Here is a 26,570-nt window from a genome sequence, read left to right as displayed (position 1 = left end):
TCCTCCAAAGGACAATTGGCAGCCCGTGTAATTGGAAGCGTTCAATTTAGCCTCTGTGAACCACATAACCTGTGGGAAATTTGATCTTAATAGCTGTGTTCAAATGAATAATCTTCAGATTCTGAAAATGGTGATGACAAACTGTATTGGTCATTCTGTTTTTATTGTTTAATTAAAGAAGTCTCACAACACACAAAAAAAGCCTAGACATAGTAGTGTTTAATGCAGAAAAAGTATGACTGCAGTTCGATTGTCTTGTACTTCCATCTACAGTGCCTATAGAAAATCATCATACCCAATGAAAAAACAGCGTTGCAAGAAAGAAGACCTTTTTTAAAAAGTGTCATACAGTCTCATCTGCGCTCTGCACAAACTCATTTGGGAGATCCTGTTAACGTGGAAAAAGGTTTTATGGTCAGATGATACTAAGATTAAACGTTTTGGACTGAAGACCACGCGCTTCATGTGGCGAAAACCAAAGACGGGGAAAATGGATGCTGCCATGTACACTCTGCATCCTTCTGCGAGACAACTGACGATGGGCGGGTCATTAACCTTCCACCATGACTATGATCCTAAACACACTTGCCAAAAGAACAAAGCAGTGTCTTAAGGATAAGAATGTGAATGAAATGGCTTTGATTTTGCGCAGTGCTGCGGATGGCACAGTGCAATGCTGAGGGGGACGTGTGTGACCCTGGGGAACATGTCTTTTTCCATTGTATAACGACAGTGTAATTGCACATCCACTCCAGTAGTTGGCAGTGGCACTCATTGCTGTGCACAGTATCAACTGCGGTGCAGGTTTGTTTTGCCACGAAATTGCTATTATTTATAGTTGCGGCTGAGAGTGGGTGGTGGGGTAGGAGCGCAAGTTATTTTCTTCTTGTTGGAGGGGGGGGGGGGGCGTAACAGAACAGAGAAGCATTGATTTGGTGTATCGGGATGAAATCCTCCTTCCAGGCGGTTTTGGCCACATGTCCATTGTTTGCAGTTTTTGCGTTAATGACATCCTTCTGCTCTGTTGATTTACATGCTTAGAGGGGTTCCTCCTTACTGACACAGTTGTCGATCCTCAAAGGCTGAAGCGGTGAGTTTGAGGGCAATAAGCCGCTCCACTGTTGCTGCCTCCGTCTGTCTGACTCGCTCGTCATGGCCGACACCATCAAACACTGAGAAACTTGCTTCCAAACTCCCAACGACTCAGTTCGCCCCAAACTTTTTTGACTTAAACTGCAGTGGCCAAGTCGAGACTTTAAGCCACTGAGGCGCGACACCTGGGTAATTGACTCAATGAATTATCTTAATTGACATGCTGATTGTTACCGTCAAAATCTGTGCCTGAACACACCCTATCTTGGAATTAAATAAAATGTATATAAATCTTCACGGCTTTAAACTGAATATGCGGTCATTAGTTTTAACAACTGGAAATGTGTCCTGATGACTAGCTAGTTCATCAGAGCAGACGAACCAGCAAAAATTAAGTTAGATGCACTTGGATTTTGACAAACCCACCCAAAAATGAATGGTCTTACTTGTGGATTGTAGTGAGAAAGTCTGCACAAGAAATAAAAAAGCACCAGAAAGCATGTTACCAAGTTCTTTAATTTTTTTAAGATTCAGAGACATGAGCTCTAACGGTAACGGTGCAGCTGCAGGGTGTTACGTCGCTTCCAGGCTGCACGACGGGAACCTCCAATGGTCTGGTGGAACTTGTGACCCTTGCCCAGGCCACGGCTCTTCTTTCCTGCAGAGGTCAGGCCACGCATCTCTCTGTGCTTGTGCACAGGCTTTGTGATCCATTGGGTATCTGGGTTGCGCCTGATTGTCTTATGGAATGGGTCTATCAAAATCACCTCAAAGAACTTGTAGGTGGAGTCCTCACCCACCCAGTAAGAGTTCAGCACTCTCAGGGCACCACAGTGACGGCCGGCACGGCCCTACAACAACAAAAAAGAAAAGGTTGGTCACAATACAAGACCAAATAAAAAAAAGCACACCAACAATTTATTGAGAGACAAAAAAAAAACTAAAAGAAAAAAACATCTGTCAACCATTATTTGGGAATCGATATGGGCCAATTAAAGTTTTACAGTGGTTTCAAAGAGTCAAGGTTCCAATAACTACTAATATGTTCTGTCACTGGTAGTGGTGCAACGGATCATCAACAGATCCGATCTGATCACGGATTTTGAGTCATATTGAATAATTTAAGATCAGGGAGAAAAAAACTGGATTCAAAAAAATAAAATAAAAATGTGTAATTGTATATATGAAAATGCATTTTTTAAAACCGCAAGTTGCTTTACATTTCATACTAATGTGCATGTTTGTGGTACATAAATATCAGATTATGTCAATAAAATCATTGTACCTTAGCAAAGCTCAATTAATTAAAATACATAATTTAAAGACCTAATATTGTGTAGATATCAAAACTCAGTACTCTGTGGTGCAAAATATGGCAAATATTATTGATGAGATCATAAATATTTAATATACCTCTGACATCAAACCACTTCGTCATGATGACGTCTGCCATTTATTTATGTGTTCTGTTCTGGGAGCGGCTGCTAAATTACAAATGTTGCTGCCGTCTTATTTTATGTGTAGATACATATTGATCGAAATGCAACTATTCTTTTCTTGGCTGCTGGCTCTTTGCCGTAACGTGGTTCTATCCAAACTTCTGTTAAATGTCGCCTCAACACCTAAGCACTTTTTTTTTGGGTTCTTTCCCAACTTTGCATTTCACTTGAGCAATTAGCACACCCCTTGTTCGCCTCCTCTGTTAAAACGCTATTTGACACGGAGGTAGTTATTTGTCACCACGGAGAAGATCCCCATCAATCATCTCATTGTTGCTGCTGTGCACAGACTTACATATAGTTCAAAACAAGTCTGTGCTGCTGCGGTGCAAGCAAGCTTACCAACTAGCATTCAGCCCCAGCATGGTTACTAGAATCAGAAATCCCTTTATTGTCATTGTACAGTGCGCAACGAGCAACGAGCATGTGTCGGGTGGGACCAAAAAATAAGTGCTGGTCGCTGAACGCCTCTTGAGAAAACATCCGCAACACTAAAGGTAATGGTTAGCTAAATCTATTTTTTACATCAATCAGTGCACTTTTGGGTATAGCAAAGCATATTTCTTTGTATTAGACATAATATATTGCAGTGTTGTCTTTAAGAGTGAATGTGAAAACTTAAAATTGGCATTTTTTTGAATTGATAAATGTTATCCATTTAAAATTTCCACATCAGAAATGTTAACTAAAAAGGCAGGAGAGGGGGGTTTCAGTGGTATCCAAATCAGCATAGAGTATTTTTTTTTGCGAGTATCAAACGAATCGGGGTTAAAAATTTGGTATCTGTACAATAATGCAGACATCATTAAAAAATATGAAAACCAATAAATGTCTGGGTGTTTTTAGTTGAAGCCAACACCGTTTTTACAGTGGCCAACCTAAGGCACACTTGAATAATCATGCTGTCTAATCAGCATCCTGATATACCACACCTGTGAGGTGGGATGCATTATCGATTATTATTTTTTTTATAGATAGAAAAGGTTTGACATGTTATGCGTCCAGCACTCGGTGTACATCAGAGCCCCCAGGAATAAGGCGGAAATCTTGGATCATGTCTGAGTGTCAGTCAGCATGGGTGGTGACATACCTCAGCCGTGGCCTGCAAACTGCGGGCAAACTTGATCTGATTAACACCATGGTGCACTGGCTTTCCATAAGTGGCACCTTTGGGCACGGGGCGTTTACGACCACCACGGCGCACACGGATACGGTAAATTACATAACCTGTTTGAATGAAATACAAGAAGTTACATTGTGCTTTGCCAAAATCATGAACAAGTTCAAATGTTACATTGCTACTTAAGTCATTGGAATGAACAACATAACATTTGACTGTACCTTCAGCAAAAACGCGTATAATTTCACAACAAAATCAATTAACTCCACAGAAAACATACATTATTCTGGATGAAAAGGTGAGCAATACATGTCATTTACCTTGTTTCGCCTTGTAACCAAGCCTACGGGCTTTATCAGGTCTGGTGGGTCTTGGTGCGCGGTGAAGGTTTGACAGTTGGCGGTACTGCCAGCAGCGCACACGAAGCAAGAAGCGCATCACATCTGACTGCTTCTTGCGCCACAACTCCTGCATATAGCGATATGCCCCCATGTTGTCTTATCTGTGAACAACAAATCCATTCAGTAAAGAAAATAAATGAATTCAAGAGTGTACCACTGCTAACTTCTTACTGTCATAATTATAATTCGACCTTGCTGCGCAATTAACCCGCCTTTATTCTACCAGAGCCATTGCATCAACTAATCAACACAACGGACACAGTTTACTGACCTACAGGTTAATGTTATGCGACAACTGAGATGTTTGTTATTATTTGGGATTCTATTTACACGTGTTCACGTCATGCAGGTCTACTCTGGTTGGTTATAAATATTTTCTGCGTCTGTTTATACATATTTACATAGAGTGGGCTCCCCTCTGTTACCTCTATTAAATGTTTTTATTTTAAAATGAAAGCCTCGATGGGTGAGCGGCATTCTCCGCTTAGTGAGATATGGACTTACATCGTTGCCAACTAGCAAAAACATTAGCCTAATATTACTTGCAAACTTGCTCGGTCGGCTGTGTTATGATGGCTTGGGGGAGAAGCCCAAACTTTTCCTCGCTGGAGAACAACTGCTGACCGAATTGAGCAAAGACGCTCAGTTATAACAGATCGGACAAAAGGAAAGAGAAAAGAGAAGTCCATCATTAAAGCTTGCTGGAAAAACAAAACCAAACGCCGCAGTTGTAGCATCAGTGGTCCAGTTGTATTTCTGTCACTGCCAAGTATGACAGCTGATTCCGTCTACTTATTCAGCTTCAAAAGTGTGTAATAAACTAGTCTCTCACCAAATAAACATCACGGCATCATAAGTCAAGTCAAGTCAATTTTATTTGTATAGCCCTTAATCACAGACAGTCTCAAGAACGTAGAGACAATTTTCTTCAAGAAATGTATTTTTTCTGTATAAGCCTAAAAAACATCCATTGTAAAAGTCTATCCATCCTAATAGTCAGTTAAATATTAATTATTGATCATAGTTTAAACTGGACTTCTAGCGCAACAAATAAATTTACACTTTAAGAGTACAAATTAACCTGCGGATTAAAGATAGTAATTTTATCAGTCTTATTTTAAACTTGTTTAAAGTTTGGTGCAACAGAAATGAAAGGAAAACCATTATTTAAACTTGTTTTAAAATTAAACCGTGCTGGTGCAATCCGGCCAGTCATAGACAGTTCCATTGTTTTGCGTTTGAAATAAGGGGACATTCTTGTACTAGAGATAGCAAAACTTCCTTAATTCGTAACACTTTCACAAAATGTAAACAGTTTTATTTATTTATTAATGTTCTTTTTGGTAACACAGGTCTGACTGGGGGAATCCGATTTTTGTAACGTAGGTTACGATACGCTAGAAGTGGGTAGTAGATTAGAAGTACAAAAACAATTAAAAAAACAACAACAACGCTTTCAGCCATAGAGCATCGCGTTAATAAAAAACTGCGATCCTCAGAATAACGTACGAGTAATATTTAATGCAAGTAGCGCCGCTTACTTACTATATGGCGAGAGCGTTAGCGTCCACAAATGTGGTTCTAAGTCAAGAAAACAAACTCTCCGTCGTCAAATAATCAGCGCCACTTGTTCACAATTTCAACACACACACAACGGCTAACACTTGATAAAAGGATGCACACGTATAACACAAGATTTAGATGAGATTGTACTTATGGGAATGGCATTAAGCTTTGCTTACATGATGGCGTAGAAGCCGGAAAGAGAGCGCTCTAAAGCAAGCATGCTATTTGAACATGCTTCTGACGTATATCCTGTGGTGAATTTAATCAGGTGCACTACCCCCATCTAGCGGACTGGAGTCTGGTTCAGCAGCATACTCGAGGTGAGAAAAATCTACCGTCAACACAATTTCTTATTAAACGTGTTTTTTAAAATAAATAAATGTAAAAAAAAAAAAAGAAACATTGTGTTGTGCGGTGGTCCTGAAATACAAACCATAAAACAAATAACGAAACAAAATAAGGTAATAAAAAACGAAAAACCAAAACACAAGAGCTAATCAAAAATCACTAGCAAACAAACACAAGGACATTTGTTATGAACAAAAAACAAAAACATTACAAAAGACGAAAACAACAGCAATTGAAAAATCACATACCATAACAAAAATATATATATTAATCACAAACCCAAAATTTAAAACACATTACAAAAGATGAAACACTTGCTGTTGAAGGATTGTTTCTCATTTTCTCGGTGGCTCAACTCCAACACAGTGTTTTCCTACCAGAAATGTTTGGAAGGTGTGCGGGAAGGCAAGGCTTTTTTTCTCAATTTTTTTTTTAGATTCTTTATTTAACATTTACCAATTCCAATAACAAATAGAACATCTTTTGCAATTTGAAACAAAAATAAGGTAAATCTAGGGGGTAAAACAACACATAACAACTGATTCGAAGAAAATAATAAAGAAAATTGATATATGCCCAGAACTATATAAATGAGATCATTAACATTGCAAATACGTATGTGCACGATGAAGACACACTCCAGTATACAATTGACGCGCAGGCTGAGAGCACAAAATGGCAACAATGAGCGTCCGCTGCCTTTGGACGTCCGCCGTGGACGACTCGCAAATGCGTGTCCGGAGAATTGTGTGTGGCTCCGTAGCTACACAATCAGACCAAGAGGGGATGCTCATATTCTACAGCTGCAACATACAGATAATAATAATAATAATAATAATAATATATTTTGTTTGTGGGCGCCTTTCTAAGCACTCAAGGACACCTTACATGACCCGATGGAGTCCGGTTGGGTTGGCACAGTGAGAGTTTACAAAATAAAAAAATAAATGAAACATTTGAACAAAAGTGTTAACTGGATGCAATAAAGGGAAGCATTGCTCATGTTTCACTTAGCAGGTGTAGGGAAGCTTCATTCGGGGTTTTTTAGCTTCACTGGCTATATTATTCGTGTTATTTTATTAGTTCCAGGTTATTCTTGCATTTATTCCAATTTAAAGAATGTCAAATAAATGGTACGTGACCATGGGTGGATAGCAGTGAAAGCCCATCCATGTTATTAGTGTATGTATTGGTGGTACTGGGCTGGTAGACTATTAGTGCCCCCTTGTGGTCCGTATGTGTAGCTACGAATCCACACACTAGTCTCCAGACACGCATTTGCAGATCAGCACACGCATTTGCGAGTCGTCCATGGCAGACTGTCGCAAAAGTCACATGTAAGAACACAGCCAATCAAGAGGTCCCGTGTTTACTGGTCGCGCGCCTACGGATTTCTGTACGCATTTAACCATGTGTTTGCGCCAACAAATCATTGTATACATTTGCAGATATTTGTAACATATCTGTGACTTCAATCATGCATTTGCAGATTCTCATAGCACATTTGTGACTGTGGTTACAGTTACGGATTCTTGTTACGTATTTTTGGATTTCTTTGCTACAATAAAGGACACATGTATAAAGTACAAATTTTTGAACATGGTGACTTCTTACGGCCATACTACCCTGAGAACGCCTGATCTTGTCGGATCTCGGAAGCAAAGCAGGTTCGGGCCTGGTTAGTACTTGGATTGTAGACCACCTGGGAATACCAGGTGCTGTAAGTTTTTGCATCGCAAAAACAAACTTTCACAAATGTCAGCAAGTATGCTGATAAAATCCATGGTCATGTGGCATCATAGGATTATACCTTGATGCCCAGTCGCAGCAGAAGAATAATTCTGATATGTAGACAACTTCTCTCGTTAGCCAACTGGCGTAGTTTATTTCAGCAACACACACGAACTGCTCTTCTCCAGAGCCAAAAGCAGAGAGAGAGAAATAAGGCTTGAACACCTGCCTAACATGGCATCGTCTGTTAGCGACAGCACCCCTTGTGGCAAATAAGCACATTACAGTAACAAGCAGTCATACAATAACACTCAACATATGCGACCTGTTTTTAATAACTGTCCACATGCCTGACAGACGGAGGGCACAAAATGCCAACAATGAGCGTCCTCTACCTTTGGGTGTTGCTACAGTCCCACCGTGGACGACTCGATTAATTGTAAATGGAAAAATTCTGATTAAAATTAAACAATGGATATACAATTGATGTTTTTAAATAATTCAGTTTTCAATTCAAATATTTAAGTTAAGCAATTCACATTCAAATCGATGATATTTAGATTCAGTTTCTAGTGGCACAAATATCAGCCCATAACCCCTGGCCTACAACTTGAAACTGCAGAACACTCACTACTCACCAGGGAATGTGCACGGTGTTGTGCACTTTAAAGTGTATGTGTTAAATTTGTTGCAGTTTAACGAAGCATTTGGAAAAATTGACAACGGATGTAGTGCGTTTCTTCAGCTAAACATGGCGTATTTATTGCGAACAACACAGAGCACAGAAATACACCCGCCTTGACAGATTCTCTCTCTCTCGGAACAGAGATGTGGAAGACGCAAGTCCGAGCCCCATAGTCAGCGGTCGAGCGCCTCCCAATGGTACAAGCACAACATTACGCGACAACTGAGGCCATCGACTGTTGTGTTTTTAATCCTGCAAATAAGGATGCCACTACAGCGAGGTCCGATACTGTCGGCTTTATTGACATACGCTCAACCCCACACTGAACTGCGTAGCGCCCGCCCATTGTCCCAGCTCGGGCCAATGGACCATACCACAACATAAAGGGGGTGTATGGGTTAAACCATCACCACCCGGTATATACACACAGATCACACCACATCGACCGTTAACAGTATGGGACACGAGTTTTACAAATTTTAATGTTTTAATATAATATCCATTTTCACAATAATTTGGGATAAAATCCTCATCGATTAAGCCCTCTTGAATGGGGCACATCGCAGACTCAACTCGGGAGTGTTAATGTTCAGCAAGCAAAAACTTCCAGCGAGGAGGCTGACATTTTTTTTTTTTTTTTTTTTTTTTTTTTTTATTTTATTTATTTTTTTTTCGAGGAGGCTGACATCCCAGCCTAGTGTGGTCACATTACAACGTCACATTGAGTGTTGTACGCATAGCCCGCAAGTGTTGTCTTCCTAAGAATAAAACAGCACGTTGTAATTACTTCGCCTGGAGCCATCTACTAATTACCACTTCAGTCTCTGCAAACATCCCAATTGGTGTTTTTACGTTGAGCATCCTCTCTGTGATCAGGAAAGAAGCAATGTGCCGCGTCCTGACAGCATAATCTATTTAGCTCAGCTCACTTCCACAGTTCCTCATTCTCATAATAATCAGCCACAGAAAGGTTAATCATTTTGATATGTAGAGTGGTCATAGGCAGGGATGTCCACATGAATTTTGGTGCCAATTAATCCCGTTTTTTGGACGTTATAAGCAATGAAAGTACAATGATTTCCAATGGAAAGTTTGTAAACCATCCCTGAAGTGACTCTAGCAGGACATGGAGAGAGCGGAGGGGTGTGTGGCCATATTCCGCATTAAAAGTTTTTCCAATCATCACTTATTTTATAATGGATAAAAAGAAAATGGCAACTAATTTCAGTTTCCTGATAAAAACATTTAAAAACAGAGCTTGTTAGTGAAAAATGGGCCATCTTGGCAGGACCGATACATTATGTATTGTACTCCAGTTGAGTATACTCCTGAGACTTCTCAGGTAAACTGGAAATTGAATTCACTGAGAAACCAATACATTTGGGAGAATATTTTAAAATGTATCTGTGGTATATTTTGTTGTTGATGTGTGGGTCTGGCTCAGCTTCCCTCCGGACAGGTTGCAGAACATGGCAGAATTGGTGATGGAAAAAAAACTTCTCTGACAGCCATTTTGGTTAGAAAGAGATTTTATTTTCGTCACATGCCGATGTCAAAAGAAGTCTCCCCAAAAGGAAAAAGGGAAAGGTGTCCCCTCTCTCCGCCTTTCCCTTCTTATAGGGAATGGCCACACAGGACATGAATATTTAATTTTACCTTGTTGCATATGCATTCTCATTGTACTAGTCTTCGATTTTGCCCCCGAAACCCCCTACGGTGAGAGCAGATTCTGGTGGCCTTCTGGTGCCATCCAGCCTGGTACTAGCACCTCAAATGCTCCACACCTAAATACTAGTCGAGTCCCCCCCCCTCGTTTACATTGGAATTTCAACATAGAGACTGGTCACTTCTTTAGTCTCCAATTCCCTCATAGGTATTTAAGAGAATTGCTAAAATGTTCATAATAGTGGATATAGAAATACACTTCATATCCTAATGAATAAAATAAATTGGAGAGACACATACTTATATTACAACAGACTTCATAATTTTTGTTTGTTAGTATTATACAAAAATTATGTCATTTAGAGAAATAAAATCTTGAAAAATTGAGATTCTATTATTTTTTCCATCAACCCAGAACTGTCGAGAAAAAACATGGTCCGTAGTTTTAATCTTTGTCTCATAAAAAGAGAATGAAAATACAAGATTAACATTGACTCACTGTGCTTCTTTTGTACTAATGCATAGGATACAAAATTCCAATAGCTCTGTACTGTATTTATGCTCACAATTTTTGGACTGACCTAAATCACTTTTAAATTCCATATTCAATTAAAAAAAATCTGTATTTAATTAATTATTTCCGAATTTAATATATTATTTCATGGTCCCGATTTCATTGTTTTGCCTTGACTTGATGAGCAGCCCAACCAGGTGTTAAGACATGCACATCAAACTTTGATGGGCGAGTTTGACAGATAAAATAAATTCATGACAAATTGCGACACCATGAAATAATTAATTAAATACAGAAATAACTAATTAAATCCAGAAATAATTATTTTGATTTATTTTTATTATTTTTTTTACAAATAGTCATTGGAAATGTAATAAATTCATTACACATTTATTTCATTCCATATTTAATTACAAAATTAAACATTACATTAATTAATGACAACTTTAATGAAACATTTCATGGGTTATTTATTTATTTATTTAATTTTGTCATTTTTCAGTCCTCCATAGAAATTACGTCTAGAATGGATGGATAATCTTTTCTAGCAAAAGCGACAGCCTCTCCCGTAATACACACGCCAGTCCGGTAGATGGCAATAATTCATCTGAAAGCTAGTTTGCCAACCGCCATTCATCTGTGTGTGTTGGTGAACCGCGTTTCATTTACGTCCTTTGCTTTCTGAGCTGTCTTTATCCTGTCATTTCTCTTCATTGAGTGCGTATTACGCTACTGTATGAAGCATGGAGACAATTTTAGAGCAGCAACGTCGCTATCACGAAGAAAAGGAGAGGCTAATGGATGCTAAAACAAAAGAAGTGTTACACAAGAAATCGACAGTGAGTGTCCCCGCGTAATGCTACAATTAGCACAGCTAACTTCATGAACTCAGACAAGTCAATATGAACGGCATCATTGTTTAATGCTAATGTATTGTGTCAACAGTTGCGCGAACAAATCAATTCGGATCACAGGACAAGATCCATGTTGGACGTAAGTTTTTTTTTTCCTTATTCCATTTATTCACTCGCCGGGATGCCGCCATGAAACCTCTTAGCCACATTGTTGCTATATAAATCTCCGAACCAATCTTAAGCGTGGTAACCCATAATCTCACGTTTGTTTCACCGCTTTCTTTCCAGAGACACTGTAGCCCAAATAACACAGAACACATTAAATCTTAAGGGAAGGTGTTCTTTTTTTAAACCCGAGTTATAGGCATAGCCTAATTGCTAGCTGCACGTTATATTGGTAGAAGTGGAACAAGTTATCATCACTAAGGAAGCTGTCACCTTGACAGCATTTTAGACCCTCACCAAAAAAACAAGTGGAGTCATGAAAATTAGTTAATCTCTACAATTTAAAACTAAATTATTATTAGTCTTAGCACGTTTTCAACACTACATGCAGGGTCTTTCATGTTTGTTAGTTTGTAAAGACTTATTGGAGTATGATTCTTTTTTTTTAAACACATCCATCCATTATCTGACCCGCTTCTCCTCACAATGGTCAAGGCCCACTGGAGCCTATCTATGGACAATTTGGTCCCGTTCAACCTACCATGCATGTCTTTGGAATGTGGAAGGAAACCAGAGTGCCCAGAGGATACCCACTCAGGCACGGGGAGAACATGCAAACTCCACACAGGAAGGCCGGAGCCGGAATTGAAAGCCATGAGGCCATCGTGCTAACTAGTCGTACACCTTGCCGGCTTTTTAAACACATTTAAATGTAGTCGTTACTTTAATATATTTTTATTTTCTTTTATTCAAACACAGTGTTACATTTTCAACTACGCATATTGTTGCAATAGCTTGCAGTAATAAATAATGGAATATTTTAGGAATAAAAACTCCACCTCATGTTGTGAATACTTGGGCCCACTATGTTTCTGTATTTTCTCAAGTAACCAATCGCGTGGAACTGGTTGCGAACAAAATTGTGTGATTATTTGTAAAATTTGTGGCCATATTTTTTGATGCGTCTTTTGCCGGTGTATTGTAAGGAGGTTTGCATTGTAAGTATTTGAGGGTGAAATGTACCATAACTTTCAGACTCTGTTGTCAATACCAGGTACCAATGACACTCCTAACCCGCAATGCTTCTCTTTATATAGCTGATGACCCGGGTCACTGCAAGTGCGCATGTGTGCCCTGACAGGCAAATAGCCTTCAGGGAAAAGCACGAGGCGCGGCTGTTTCCAGAACAAGCAATACGCCAAATAAATCAATCGCTAAATAAACGAATCGTCGACGACTTAAATTAATTGGCGACGATTTGGATCATCAGCCTCGTCGTGATTAGTTGACTAATCTTGGCAGCTCTACAGTATACACGTAAATAAGTGTGTACTCAAGCCAGAAAGAATGCCTTGAGCATTTTTGGGGCTCTGAGGTACTAGAATTACTCAAGGACCTGTTTCAGCCCTAATGCTATATCTACTGTATATTCTTATGATACAACTCTCCTTTCACTATATTTCGGAGTGCAGTAATGCCTTTCGTGTGTACAATTGATAGTACACTCGAAAGCTTTCCCATTTGCTAATGCAGTCATTATTTATTGTCTTATGTACACCAACTCTCTTTTTCTTTGTAGCGGTATATGGACGTGAGTGCCAATCTCAGAGACTCTTACGAAGACAAAGATGGGTAAGTCCTTGTTTTCCCGGTTTTATAAAACATTTCTGCTTTCATCAATGAGATAGTGATTGACATGTCAGACACTACACTGACACCTTTTGAGTTTTTTTAAATTTTAATCTTTTTTTCCTACCACATCACAAACACAAGATGTTTCAAAGTATTCAGTGGCTAAACCCGCAATGACATGTATTACCAAAAGAATTAACTTGACTGTGGGCTGGAATTCATTTACTGGCTCTATTTGTGGCGATCTTCCCTTCAAACAATTTAAGATGCATATCGCAGGTTCAAACGGGGGGGGGGGGGGGGTCAGAGTTGCTGAGTTGTAAAGCATTCTGTCTACTATGATTAATGTTAAACAGAGCCCAGGGATTATGTAAATTAAGAACATTTGCTTTCACTGTTTTATATTCTGACCACAACTCCTAAAATCTCAAACAGGGCTCCAGACTACGTATTTTCTCGACCATAAGGTGCACCGTATTAAAATGCGCAGACTCAGTTACAGGTGCTATTTCTGTATTTAACACATGCATAAACAAAGCTGGGCACTTGACCCTTTTTTGCCGGTCAGTCCCCCGCCCTCTGGCCGCGTTCTCGCTACGGTTCACGCTTCAACCCTCCGGCCTTATTCGTAAAAATTGTCGGTCCCAAACCCCTGCAAAAAACAAAAAAGTGTACGTGCATAACGCCGCCGCGGGAGAGTTGCTAACGGCAGGTTTATTTAAACATCATTAGCTGGTTAATTTACTATTCAAATTCAACCATCTTGATATTATTTAAGTGTTGAGTTCAATAATTATGCTCTCTGTATTATTGACAGTATGAGGAGGGATGAGCTTGCTGCCATCTCGGGGCCCAATGAATTTACAGAGTTCTACAACAGACTTAAACAGATAAAGGAGTTTCACAGGAAGCACCCAAATGAAGTAAGTGATCCGTGATTGGAGACGAAAATCAATGTAATTGAACTTTTTCATGATTTGTAATATTTGTATCCCTTTAGATTTCCATTCCAATGTCTTCAGAGTTTGAAGAGCTAATGAAAGCCAGGGACAACCCGAGTGATGAGGCTCAGAGTAAGTCTTGCCAGATATACTGCATTGGAACTGTTTTCAACTACATCCGAAACTTTTATAGCACTGACAGGATTAAGATGAGGCAACACCTCGAATAGGCTCCAGCTCACCCGAATCCCTTGTCAGGATAGGTGGTTCAGATAATGGATGGATGTGTCCAGTCTGTTTCTTCCAAGGGCCACATAAAGAATAATCACAAGGCCTAGTTGAACACAAGTGCATCTGGAATGAAAAAGACCTGCTTCTTTCATTGCCACCCGTTGTACACTTTGTGTGGGTATGCGTGCGTGCGTCTATGTGTCTGTGCATGTACCGTATTTTCCGGGCCATAGAGCGCACTTTAAAGTGCCTAATCTTCCCCAAAACAAACGAGGCGCCTTGTAAAGCGACGTGCCCATTATGTGGACTGAGCATCACTCTCGACCATCAACCCTTTTACTCATTGGGCTGTTCGGAGTGCATGTTAGCACACCCTGCTGGACAAAGTCTGAGTCATCTACGCTTCGAATTGACAGTGACTAATATGTTATGTGACTATGGTGTTTGGGTGATGGTGTAGGAGAAAGCTGGACAAAAGGGCAGCTGTCCACAATGTTGCAGTCTGTCTTATCATTTATGTTATTGCAAGCAAGAAACGTCCCAGGTTTAGACAAGAGACAAAAAGCCCAAAGCACAACAGAACATCTCTCTAAACAGCCATGTGATTGGCTGAGTCTGAGTGGCTCCCAAGAAGCCATTGCTATAATCTTTTTGTTATTTTTATTTCTTTTGGGTATATAGATGGCATGAGAGATACATGTTTTGTGTTAATCTTATTTCTTTGTTTCATTGTTTGCTTGTATGCTGAGGTTTTTTTTTTGGTTTTGATTTGACACCGTGACTCTAAGGAGTGTGGTGACCAGTGAAGTCCCTCCCCTGACGTTGTCGAGTAGACGTATTGCCATGACACCTCTTATTGGTAAGAGTCAGTGTTATTGGCAGTGATTCCTAATAGTTCCAGGACATCTGTCATTGTTTTGGGGTGATACCTCTGGCAGCGATCCTTTAAGGGATTGAGTCCTGGTGAGCTGGCATCAGCTTGCGCGAGCCGAGCTAGCTGCGAGCTGAGCTAGAGCGTAGTGCGGCGCGCCTTGTATATGCATTAAATACGGAAATGGCACCCTCAACTGGTGTTGCGCCCTTTGATGCAGTGCGTCTTATGGCCGTAAAAATACGGTATATGCATTTATATATTAGACCTGGGTCACCATTTAATTCTTTAATCACAATCGATCGGATCACGTCTTTTTGATTAATCACGATTATTGCACACAATCCCCCAAATTCTGAAGTAGTGTATAGCACGCTTCTTTTTAATGCATTACCATATCAATGAAAGTGGCTTAACATCTGTCGGGCTGAGACTTTTGACACTTTTGGTACCTGCCGGAATTTGTATCCCATGCTTGCTTGCTTGTTCGTTCGTTTGTTTGTTTTTTGCGCTGGTGTCGTTAGTTTGCGTATGGACATTAAACAAACAAATTGCTGCAGACCTCGTGGAATTCACGGATGAAGAAGGATATGGCCGCTACCTTGACCTCCATGACTGCTACCTGAAATACATCAACCTGAAGGCAGCTGAGGTTCTTCTATTTTGTAGAATTCATTTTACCCAATTAAGCAAACTCATGCCCGTTACTAACCAGTTTACGTATATCCACCGCCTTCAACAGAAAATTGAGTACATCACTTACCTGTCATCATTTGACCAGCTGTTTGACATCCCCAAAGACAGAAAGAATGCCGAATACAAAAAGTGAGTATCATGCTAAAACTACGCGTGAAATGAAACGTAATTTCTATCCTTAAAGTAATTCTTATGTGAAATGAGCCCATCGCTCATCTACACTCAGGACCTATTTTCTTGAGATTGCCACATGCTGTTGTTGACCATGTTTTCATGTCTCCATGCAGGTATTTGGAGATGCTGCTTGAGTATCTGCAGGACTACACAGACCGGGTCAAACCTCTTCTTGACCAGAATGACCTGTATGACAAAGTGCTGTCCGACTTTGAGAAAAAGTGGGAGAGTGGCACTTTTCCAGGCTGGCCTGTAGGTCCTCTTCGTAATTGGTTTAAGTTGGTTAATTTTGTTGAGTCTGACCACTAATGGTTATTTGAATTGCCTTTTTTTTTTTCTCATAGAAAGAGACAAGTAGTGCTTTGACACATGCCGGAGCTCACCTTGACCTCTCAGCTTTTTCATCTTGGGAGGTAAAAATAATGCAAATTATGTTAAACAAGTAGTTTGTATGTCACATATCTGTATGCAATAATTTCTTTCACACAGGAGTTGGCTTCCTTAGGTCTGGACAGATTAAAGTCTGCATTAATGGCATTGGGACTTAAATGTGGAGGGTGAGTTTGCCTTCAACACATGACACAATGTCCTATTTATGTCTACTATAGTGAATGTTTATTTTGTGTCTTTGTTTCTGTGCGTGTTTGACAGGACTCTTGAAGAGAGAGCTCAGCGACTCTTTAGCACCAAAGGCAAATCTTTGGAGTTGCTGGATCCTTCTCTGTTTGCCAAGAATCCCAAAGCCAAAGGCCCTAAGAAGTATGCGTACCATATATTATCGCACGTGTTCAAATACAGTATTTGCTGAGTATGGATTCTTGATAATGCCATTTTGCAATCGCGCTGAAAATGTGCTTCATTTTAATCGATTATTAGATTCACAAAACATTTTTTTTTTATGGTTTAAGATTCACAATATGTTTTAGAGAATCAATTTTTCATTACTGACATTCATCCAAATGCATGTTTTTCTAACCGATTTCTCCTAAATGCAGGCTTTGACATAAGGCATTTCAATCATAAAATTCACTTATGGTAGGTGTGCCGAGCGAGTTCAGATGGGTTAGCCAGAGCCGAACTGCGCCGAGTTTGGGAAACTTGATGTTTGACGGATGGCTTGATGCTGCACTCGTAGGGCGGCTGCCCAAGTGCCCAAGTGGAGTTAGTCATCAAATCATCATTGTCATAAGCAGCAGCAAAATTTAGAGGGATTAATTATTACCCTCTCCTTGCCCAAATTAAAGCGATGCTTGGATGATCTTAACATTGGCACTTGTATAATTGATTTTCATGTAAAAATGACATCAGTACTAAAAATGCCCCAAAAAAAGACTCTGTACTGATTTAAGGGCTTTTTTTGTGATTGGATTTACGACAAATTGGCACGCCTCCTTTCGGAGCTTGGCTTGTCATTTTTCCGGCCTCAGCGGTCTACGTCACTGCAGCGAGACAATTGTCGTAATATTGCCCACTTTCTCTGTTCAGTCGTCTAAAGCGGCACTGATCGCCACCGAAATGCAAAATGCACTTAACTCTCTCGTCCACTTCATCATAAAGCGTTCTACACAATAGTTTGGATTTATTGACATCAAACGAGAGCTCAGTTCCGCATAATCAAAAGTCGCTTCTCCACTGGGACAGGCTGAAGTGGACTAGAGAAAGAATGCGCACACGAAACCTGACTGGTTATATTTCAGATGTTTAGCTACGTTATAGCCATGTCAACTCTCAGAAGGCAGCCAGCAAGCGGATCTTTGGAAAAACTGGGGCTAATCCTCATCCAAAAATGTGCACGTCTCACTTTTAATCTCTGTAAATATCGTGACTGTTTTTTTTTTCTGCCCCGCACGTCCTGACCGTGATCACCAAAGAAGCCGTGTGCTTGTGTGCGTGTCATCCCAGCCTCATATACGTAGCTCCGCGGGTGCATCTGCTCACTTCCACGGTTTCTCATTCTCATATAAATCAGCCGCGGAGAAGTTAATCCTTTTGCTGACCGCACTGTCTTGCGGCGAGATAATTGCACTCGGTCAAACCTCGATTTCGATTTTTTCGTGGAGCCCTACTTAAATGATGCACATAGACTGTCTCAAAATTCACATCTAATATGGATAGAGTAATAATTTTGTATTATGACTCTCTACCTCATAATAATGTGAATGATCTCAATTTAAAGCACAAGAATTACATAATGTCACTCGCTTGCTGGTAGCATAGTGGGTGCTTCCCCAACGTCAGGAAGTTCAAGGCACAGTAATCCTTTTTCTTCATTATGTTTACAATTCCTTGAATTGCCCGACCCTACAATCTAATCTAATCTATCCACACTGTAAGTGCCCATGATTATGGCGACATTTGTTTTCTATTCACTGTACCTGCAGAGACACCGAACGCAACAAGGAAATTGCCTTTCTGGAGGCTCAACTCTATGAATATGTCGAAATACTTGGTGTAAGTATTAGAATGTCACCAAATAATTGTGATTAACTCCTATAGTAGTCCAGAAGTTCATGTTTATTTCCATTTGTAGGAGCAGAGGCAGCTTACACATGAGAATGTGCAGAGGAAGCAAGCTAGAACTGGAGAGGAACGTGAGGAAGAGGAGGAGGAGCAGCTCAGTGAGAGCGAAAGCGAAGACGAAGACAACGAGATAATCTACAACCCCAAAAATTTGCCTCTGGGCTGGGACGGCAAGGTATACTCGGTCACTCTCCTATATAAAAGCAATGCTAAAATGGGTGTTGTTAAGAAAGTTGTCAGTTGGTTTGACCATCGCAATTGCAATTTCAAGAAATTCCCGACACCTGCCGAAAAGGGTGCTTTAGTTTTTCCAAGATAAATCGTATTGCCCCCGTTTAACGGTTTACATGTGGTCTGTTTCAGATGCTAAATTTTTTTTGTTGTATTTACCTTTTGTCTAGAACAGGGGTGTAAAACTGACCACACGGAGGAAAATCTATGACCAGACATAAAACAATTGGTGTCAATGATGCGCAGATTATCGTTATTTGCATGCGATCCTGGTGTTACCAGTAATTGAATGTGTCATATTTAACACATTTATGTTTTATTTATGTCTTTTTCCCCCCCCCCAATAAAACCATGACATAAGTTTGTGTTTTTCACCCAGGCCAATTCCATGTTCTTCATCTACTCATTTGAGCATTGCTTGTAAATATCAAGAATCATACTTTGAAAGAAAGGTTTACAGATTGACCGCAGCAACATTGAATTTTACGATGCATATTAAAAGATCTGATCCGTATGTTTGACACCACTGGTCTAGAATGACCAGTCTGCATTTGGGTTTTATAATTTTTTTGAAGGAGGTGTTCTCTTAATGTAAATCATCTTCTCTTAATGATTTACAGATTATGATAAAAAAAATAACCTCTGGACAAATGTTCCCATATAGTCACATATACTTGGTTTGCCCCTTTACGGAAATGTAACAAAGCGTGTGTGCCTTTTAATTGAATTTCACGTGATTCCAAAGAATTTTTTTTTCTTTCTTTGACTCTGCTTCCACTTTCCTTTCAGCCAATTCCATACTGGCTCTATAAACTCCATGGCCTGAATATCAACTACAACTGTGAAATCTGTGGAAACTACACCTACCGAGGACCCAAAGCCTTTCAGCGACACTTTGCGGTATTTTCTGTTCAAGAAACCATTCATACGTTGACTTTCCGGTAGTTGTTGTACGTCAAGGAATTTTTATCACCTCATTGCCAAATTTGTTTACTGGCTGTAGAAGACAAATGGTCATTTTAAGCGTCAGAGTTTGTCTCAGTAAGTTTGTGGGGCGTGTCTTCAACTGCTTTCCACCTTACTGTAACAATATACACTGCGCACCGCCAACACAATCTAATATTATCCAGCGCAAGAGCTGTGTCAAATATTCTACGTTTACGAACACAAGTCTTAGTTTTGGTTATGGATGGGTACCGAAGACCGTAAAAGAGAGTCGTCATCTCAGATGAATCTTATCACGTTCCTTAAAAAGTACAATCGTTGATTACAGTAACCTTTTTGAAGGCGACCTATTCTACTGCTTCATGATGAGAGCTCGATATAATATTGAACTTGGTAATTGGGCCTCTTACCTGAGACAGTTGTCTCAATTAAATGTGTATCGACCACCGCTCGTACACTTTCTGTTGGCTGGGAAAAATAAATTCTCAAATTCTGTCGATTTTTTTTTTTTTTTTGCTAGAAAAATAACATTTCAAAATAAAACATTCGGCCTTCTGGTGGGCAGTTGATCGACATGGACTTGAGATAAATATGGGTGTGATGCGTGATGAGTAGAGGTCCGACAATGAATGAGTAAAAGAAACCTGGACAACCACGGTTAGGCCTGCACGAAATGCCGTTTGAACATCGCAATTGCAATGTGCTTGTGCAATAGTCACATCATGGGACGTGCGTTTTTTTTTTTTGAAAACTTTTGGTTTGTTTCATTAAAGCAGGACGCTTACACTATGCTATACATTGTAGAGACTACACAGATTGCCGTGCTCACCCCCCTGCTAATTAGTCAACGTGCCCCCGTTTTAACTCAAGTATACTAACTATAGGATTAGACATTGTAAAAGGAGTACTATTTTAACGTTACACATATAATAAGGCTGTATATAACAATCTTTTTTTTGATGATGCCAATTTTGTACTCGTTGAATGTAATACTCGTAATTATATTTAGATTTTTTTTTTTTTTTCTCGATAATTGCACAGCCCGATGTATTCCTCATAGGCAGTGAATGAGTTAAAATGCCCTCTTGACGATAAATGGCTCAGCTGGTGGATGGATGGATGGATGAGTTCCTTAAAATTAGGACTCACAAACGATTATTTTGCTGGTCGACTAATCACCAACAGTGGTCGCAATTCGTCGACAAATCGGATCGTATGTAAATCGCTCCACAATCGCACCAGCAAGCAGTTGCTCTTTTATGACCATCTGTAGTTTAGAGCTGGAATTTTTCAAGGTATGTACACATGAATAATCGACAATTAAATTTCATATACAGTGACTGTTAACTCTGTAAAGACTGTCCCTCTTTAACAAATGTGTGTTTCTGTTTTGGTTAGGAATGGAGGCATGCCCATGGTATGCGCTGTCTTGGAATACCCAACACTGCCCACTTTGCTAATGTCACACAGATTGAGGATGCTGTCTCCTGTAAGTCCCTTCTTTGAATTAAAATATACTTCATGTCGGTATGTTAGGGATGTAACAATTCACTCAAGCTTTGATTCGATTTTTGATTTTCAGTTCCTGATTTTGAGTCGATATTTATTTTCTTTTTCTTTTTTAAATTGCTGCCACGCTTGTATGTGCACTCGTGTGATCGGCAAATAAAATGCATATTGATGTTTAGCCCAAGCGTCTAAATGTTTCATGCATTTTGAATGGAACCAAAAACTTTACACTATGCTGAGTTGCACTATTATTATGAACCTGCCTATAAATACTAAAATAAAATATTTTTATTTTTTTTTTATAAAGAAGGGACTGAAATCATATGAATAAATTGAGGACATGCAACACGCTAAAGAAAACTAAAATCATCACTTGAATTGATTTTTTTTTTTTAATTTAGTTTTTATTTTACCTGAATACAAAAGTTTTGCTTATCTAGTATGCATACCATCTCCACATTCAAAATGTGGTATGTGCCTAAAAAAATAAGAGGGAGAGAGAAATCTCGACCGTGATGCATATGAATACTCGGAAATAACATTGCTGTGCAAAACACAATTGTTAACCCATTTTTTTCCAACATTTTTAGCACCGTAAATTAGTATATTGTAAGGACCTAGGTTTGTTTTATTGTTGTGTGTTGCCATCAATGGCTTGTGGCAAATGCGTCATGTTGTACTTCGGGTGCTAAAATTTCCGACTTCAAAAACGCAACACGCGGAGAGTGGTGGCAAGTTAGCCCTTATGCTCTCTGTTTCAATGGAAATCCCGCGCAAATACAAACTATGTTTTGATTTTTAATACATGTGAGTTCGCTGACTAATGGCGTCACAATCCACAGTAGACGCTACATTATGTTAGCGCACCACAACAGGACATCACGTCGGACGTTCCATCAGACGCACACGTTAGCCTGTGTGTGCTAACTACAGCTGGCTATGTCAGAAATTATGTTATTGTAAATTAAATCGGGCGTCAGCCGCAACGCTTTTCCCTTACGAATGCTCGTTAATCACTGCCATGTTGCTATGAAATGGAAGTTTTCATCGTATTAAGTAGTCTGCAGTTTGTTTACAGCACAGACTTGAGACAACGGCGTTGCGAATCGATTCTTTTATTTTTTTATATCGATGCATATTTTGAGCAGATTATATCGATATTAAATCGATTGTCGATGAATCTTTACAAGCCTTATGTATGTATGTTGTGCATCTCAAAAAACATTTTAAGAAAATAATAATAATAATGACTATAATTATAAAGAATTCAAAATATAAAAAGTGTCTCAATATGGCTCGTCCAGACATTTTCTGTCATGTTTATAAATGTCACTGTACATTTGAAAGAAAATGGCAAATTAAATCAAAATCGCCTAAAATCTAACCGAAATCGAATCTAAACCTGCAGAAATGCAGAAAATGTTTTTTATTTAATGTTCATAATTCATATGCACCAGCCCCGTTTGCTGTCTTTGTCGCACACTTTCATTGATAAAAGCAAACCCTTCCAAGTCTACGGATGATCACATGAATTTTTTAAACAAAATCTTGATTTTTTTTTTTTTTTTTTTTAAAAGACACCATCCATTCAAATTTAATTTAAAATCTCAACTATATACCATGTATGAATGGTCTCAATAGGCCATCTTAAACCATACTTGGAATAAGCCGTACTTTTCATGATTATTTTTCTCACGTTCGATGAAGAGGTTGTGGTAGCCGTTCTGCTAGATGGCCATTCAAATTCTGCCCTCAAACTTCATGCTTACAAAGAACTTTGTGCTTAGGGATCGTGGATTTACCGTATTTTCGCAACCAAAAGACGCGCCGTGTCAAAGGGCGCAACACCTGTTGAGGGCGCTATTTCTGTCTTTGTAACATATACTGGACGCACCGCCTGACATGACGATAGCACAGCTGCTGTTAGCATAGCATGAACTTGGCAGAGCTGCCCACACTGACACAGCCGATAGCAGCCTACTATGCCCCAATAACATAAGCAATCACCCCATTGTTGCAGCAGACGCCAAGTCTCTATTGACAATAGCTGACATTGACAATATTAGGTGCATTGGCAATAGCCTACAAAGCAACGTCAGGGGAGGGACTTGGCTGCTTACCACACTCCTTAGAGTCACGGTTTAAAAAAAAAATAAAAAACTCATCATACAAGCAAACAATGAAACATAGAAATAAGATTAACACAAACATGTATCTCTCATGCCATCAATATACCCAAAAAAAAATGAAAATAACACAAAAGCCACTCAGCCTTAGCTAATTCAAGCAATGCATTCTGGGAGCAGAGACCCACAATCCCATAGCTGTTTAGAGAGATTTGCATGGCTGTTTAAAGAGATGTGCTGTTATGCTTTGGACTTTTTGTCTGTTGTCTAAACCTGGGACGTTTCTTGCTTGCAATAACATAAATGATAAGACAGACTAAAACATTGTGGACAGCTGCCCTTTGTCCAGCTTTTTCCAACACCATCACCCAAACATTATAGTCAGATAGTGTATTTGTCACGGTCGATTGTAAGCATGAACATCTCACTCTTTGCCCAGCAGGGTGTGCTAACATGCACTTCCAACAGCTCGTTGATGACAAGGGCTGATAGACGTGAGTGGTACTTTGTCCATTTAATGGACGCATCGACTGACAGGGCGCTTTGTTTGTTAAGGGGAATTTTTGTGACTTTAAAGTGCGCCTTATGACTGCGAAAATACGGTACATCTCAAACAACATGGTGGTGTATGTTTTAAGGCTCGGTTAGTTTTTCGCTCTCCCCTTCCAGTTATTTGCGCGTCGTATGCGAAGCCGTCCTGAAGCATCCCTAAGTTTCATTTGTTTTAATTTGCCAACATTCTTTCTCTAAATATATTTGACTGTTTTTTCTCACAGTTGTTTATATTAGCACATTCTGAAATTGTTTCCATGAAATAACATTTCTACGGAGTTGTAATCCCTACATTCAGCTTTTGCTGCCAGAACTGGCACTGGACCTACATATTCAGGAAATTACCCGATGGGTTTCAATTATTATTTCACATGCAATGTCATTAAACTGTTATTTTTTTATTGCAGTATAAAATGCATCTAAATATTTTCACTTTTCTTTATTTATTTTTTAATCTTCTTCAAGCAGTTCTTCATGAAATAAGTGCTCTGAGCGATAGACACATCAATGATGATCATAGTAATTGTATAAACCCAAAATATTAAATATTTTTTAAAATTAGAAACTCTGATTTATTTGTATTATTCCTAAAATGTATCTGTGAACTTCAGTTGGCCCAACACAGTCACTTAGCAGCCCTGGGGCACTGTTGATGTAGAACCCAACTGCAACTTTTGCAACATTCATGATGACAGTAGATTTGTTCTAACAACTTATTTTTGTTCATCACCAGTGTGGGCAAAACTGAAGTCCCAAAAGGCCTTAGAGCGCTGGCAGCCTGACACAGAGGTAAGAATGGAAAACACTTATCATCCCTTGCATAAGTATTGAATTGGCAAGGTCAATTCCTTTTTGTTTTTTATTGTTTACAGAATATGTTTTGAGTTTCAGATCAAAACTCAACATTTTTTTACCGAGCATTTTAAATGAATAAGTGCTAAGATGAAGAGAGACAATAATCCAGAAGTACAGCTTTTATTTCTAGTGAGATGTGTTTAACTCACTCACTGCCATTGACGGATAAATACGTCAAAGATCCATTTTTTTTCGCTCGGCTGATAGTGAATGAGTTAACAACTCGGGACAGAGCACTATTTATTTGGAGCCACTCACTTTTCAAGTGAGCAAAACTATTGGAACAGACATTATTAAATTACCTTATACACTTAATATTTAGCATCATAACCCTGACTTGCAATAACTGGATAAAGCCTGTGACTCACTGACTTGACTAGACTGTTGCATTGATTCTTAATTTAAAATTAAAATCCTTCCATCCATACCTTTTAGGGCAGCCTTTTTCAGTTCTTGTTTCTGGGGATTTTCCCTTCACGCTCCGCTTCAGAAGTTAAAATGCATGCCCTTTGAGATCAGGTCAAGTAGTTGTCGGCTGCTAAATAGTCCAAATACTCCAAGCCTGCTGTTCCTTTTTTTGCTTTAATCCCCCGCTAAGGAGAACTTGCTGTGTTGGGTGCCTCTCGGTCCCAAAGACCGCAATGATATTTATTGTTGTCGCACATTGTTTTTATTTCAGCGCACTCCTTATGTGTTCAGAAGTGAGCATAACTAGCTAGAGCGGGTCACATATTCATCTTTTGATTTGGAATCCAAATGTGTTCAGTGTATTACAAAAAAGTAATTGACCTTGTTGTTCCAATGCTTTATTTCTTCCCAAGAGTGATGAAAATTCTCAATGGCTGATCTTTGTGTTTTTCAGGAAGAGTATGAGGACTCTAGTGGAAATGTCGTAAATAAAAAAACATATGAGGATCTCAAGAGACAAGGGTTACTGTAGATATTCAAGGTTCTTTTACTAAGGTTTTCATCTTTTTTTTTTGTATACTTTAGCATTTGGACCCACTTTCCAGTTCACATTTTGGAATTCTGTAATTTCGCAATTTTTTGATCATCACAATAAAAATCACACTTTGGCTACTTTAATATGTTTCAGTTGATATTTTTTTCTTCCCGATGACTTGAAGTGATGTATTTCAGTGGTGGGATTATCTGCATGTTCGCAAATTCTACTTAGTAAGTAGAATTCCACTTTTTGCTCTGACCTCTGTGAATAGCATGTGTGTAACGAACTCACAAGTTCATTTGTTTGTGATACTTTATTTTGAAGTTATAATTTGGATGCCATATGCTTTTAATTTGGTGCGCTTCCGCTATGTTCAGGAAGTATAGATTAACATTACGCTATTTAAGGGGGCGTTTCCAGAGGAATCAGTAAAAGGAAAAGGAAAGGAAAAGTTTAACCGTTTTGCAATCGCTGATCAAGGAATTGACTAACGGAATCCTTTCAAGGCTGCAAAGCGGTGGCTGGAATGGGGACAAGCTCTTACGGTGTTTCCACAATGGAATCAAGGCAACAAAAGGAATAAAAAGCTTTGTGGAACATCAGTACGCTTCACCATTGTCTGGCTGGGGTCGCTACAATGTGCATTTTTTTTTTTTTTTAAAGAATGATGGTAATATTTGTTACTCTACACCATGCAACAA

The 26,570-nt window shown here is 39.3% G+C and overlaps 2 protein-coding genes and 1 pseudogene across 3 annotated transcripts; 2 read left to right on the top strand and 1 right to left on the bottom strand.

Moving 5' to 3' along the window:
* Positions 1–1,589: 1,589 nt before the first annotated feature.
* LOC148321099 (large ribosomal subunit protein eL15) lies at positions 1,590–5,995 on the bottom strand. Of its 2 annotated transcripts, none has more exons than XM_088278531.1 (4): positions 5,855–5,995; positions 4,032–4,213; positions 3,682–3,818; positions 1,590–1,943 (listed from the first exon to the last, which is right to left on the bottom strand). In XM_088278531.1, exons 2-4 carry the CDS (start codon positions 4,201–4,203, stop codon positions 1,638–1,640), a joined length of 615 nt encoding a protein of 204 aa, XP_088134657.1. In that variant the 5' UTR covers positions 4,204–4,213; positions 5,855–5,995; the 3' UTR covers positions 1,590–1,637. The 2 variants fall into 2 exon arrangements, with proteins under 2 accessions (XP_088134657.1, XP_088134658.1); XM_088278532.1 differs by lacking the exon at positions 5,855–5,995 and adding an exon at positions 5,658–5,827.
* A 1,639-nt stretch (positions 5,996–7,634) lies between these two features.
* On the top strand, positions 7,635–7,753 carry LOC148321098 (5S ribosomal RNA; annotated as a pseudogene).
* Positions 7,754–11,228: 3,475 nt separating this feature from the next.
* On the top strand, positions 11,229–26,009 carry LOC148321097 (splicing factor 3A subunit 3). Its single transcript, XM_088319501.1, has 17 exons — positions 11,229–11,460; positions 11,567–11,614; positions 13,220–13,272; positions 14,090–14,195; positions 14,273–14,345; positions 15,876–15,967; positions 16,058–16,140; positions 16,299–16,437; positions 16,530–16,598; positions 16,675–16,742; positions 16,837–16,944; positions 18,567–18,636; positions 18,716–18,880; positions 19,726–19,836; positions 21,280–21,370; positions 24,802–24,857; positions 25,786–26,009. Exons 1-17 carry the CDS (start codon positions 11,365–11,367, stop codon positions 25,861–25,863), a joined length of 1,506 nt encoding a protein of 501 aa, XP_088175627.1. The 5' UTR covers positions 11,229–11,364; the 3' UTR covers positions 25,864–26,009.
* Positions 26,010–26,570: the final 561 nt, after the last annotated feature.

The sequence above is a fragment of the Idiotropiscis lumnitzeri genome, chromosome 16 (genome assembly GCF_059441095.1).
Source record: "Idiotropiscis lumnitzeri isolate Australia: NSW breed Sydney's pygmy pipehorse chromosome 16, RoL_Ilum_1.0, whole genome shotgun sequence".
Lineage (NCBI taxonomy): Eukaryota > Metazoa > Chordata > Actinopteri > Syngnathiformes > Syngnathidae > Idiotropiscis > Idiotropiscis lumnitzeri.
This window is presented reverse-complemented; position numbering and strand designations above follow the sequence as displayed.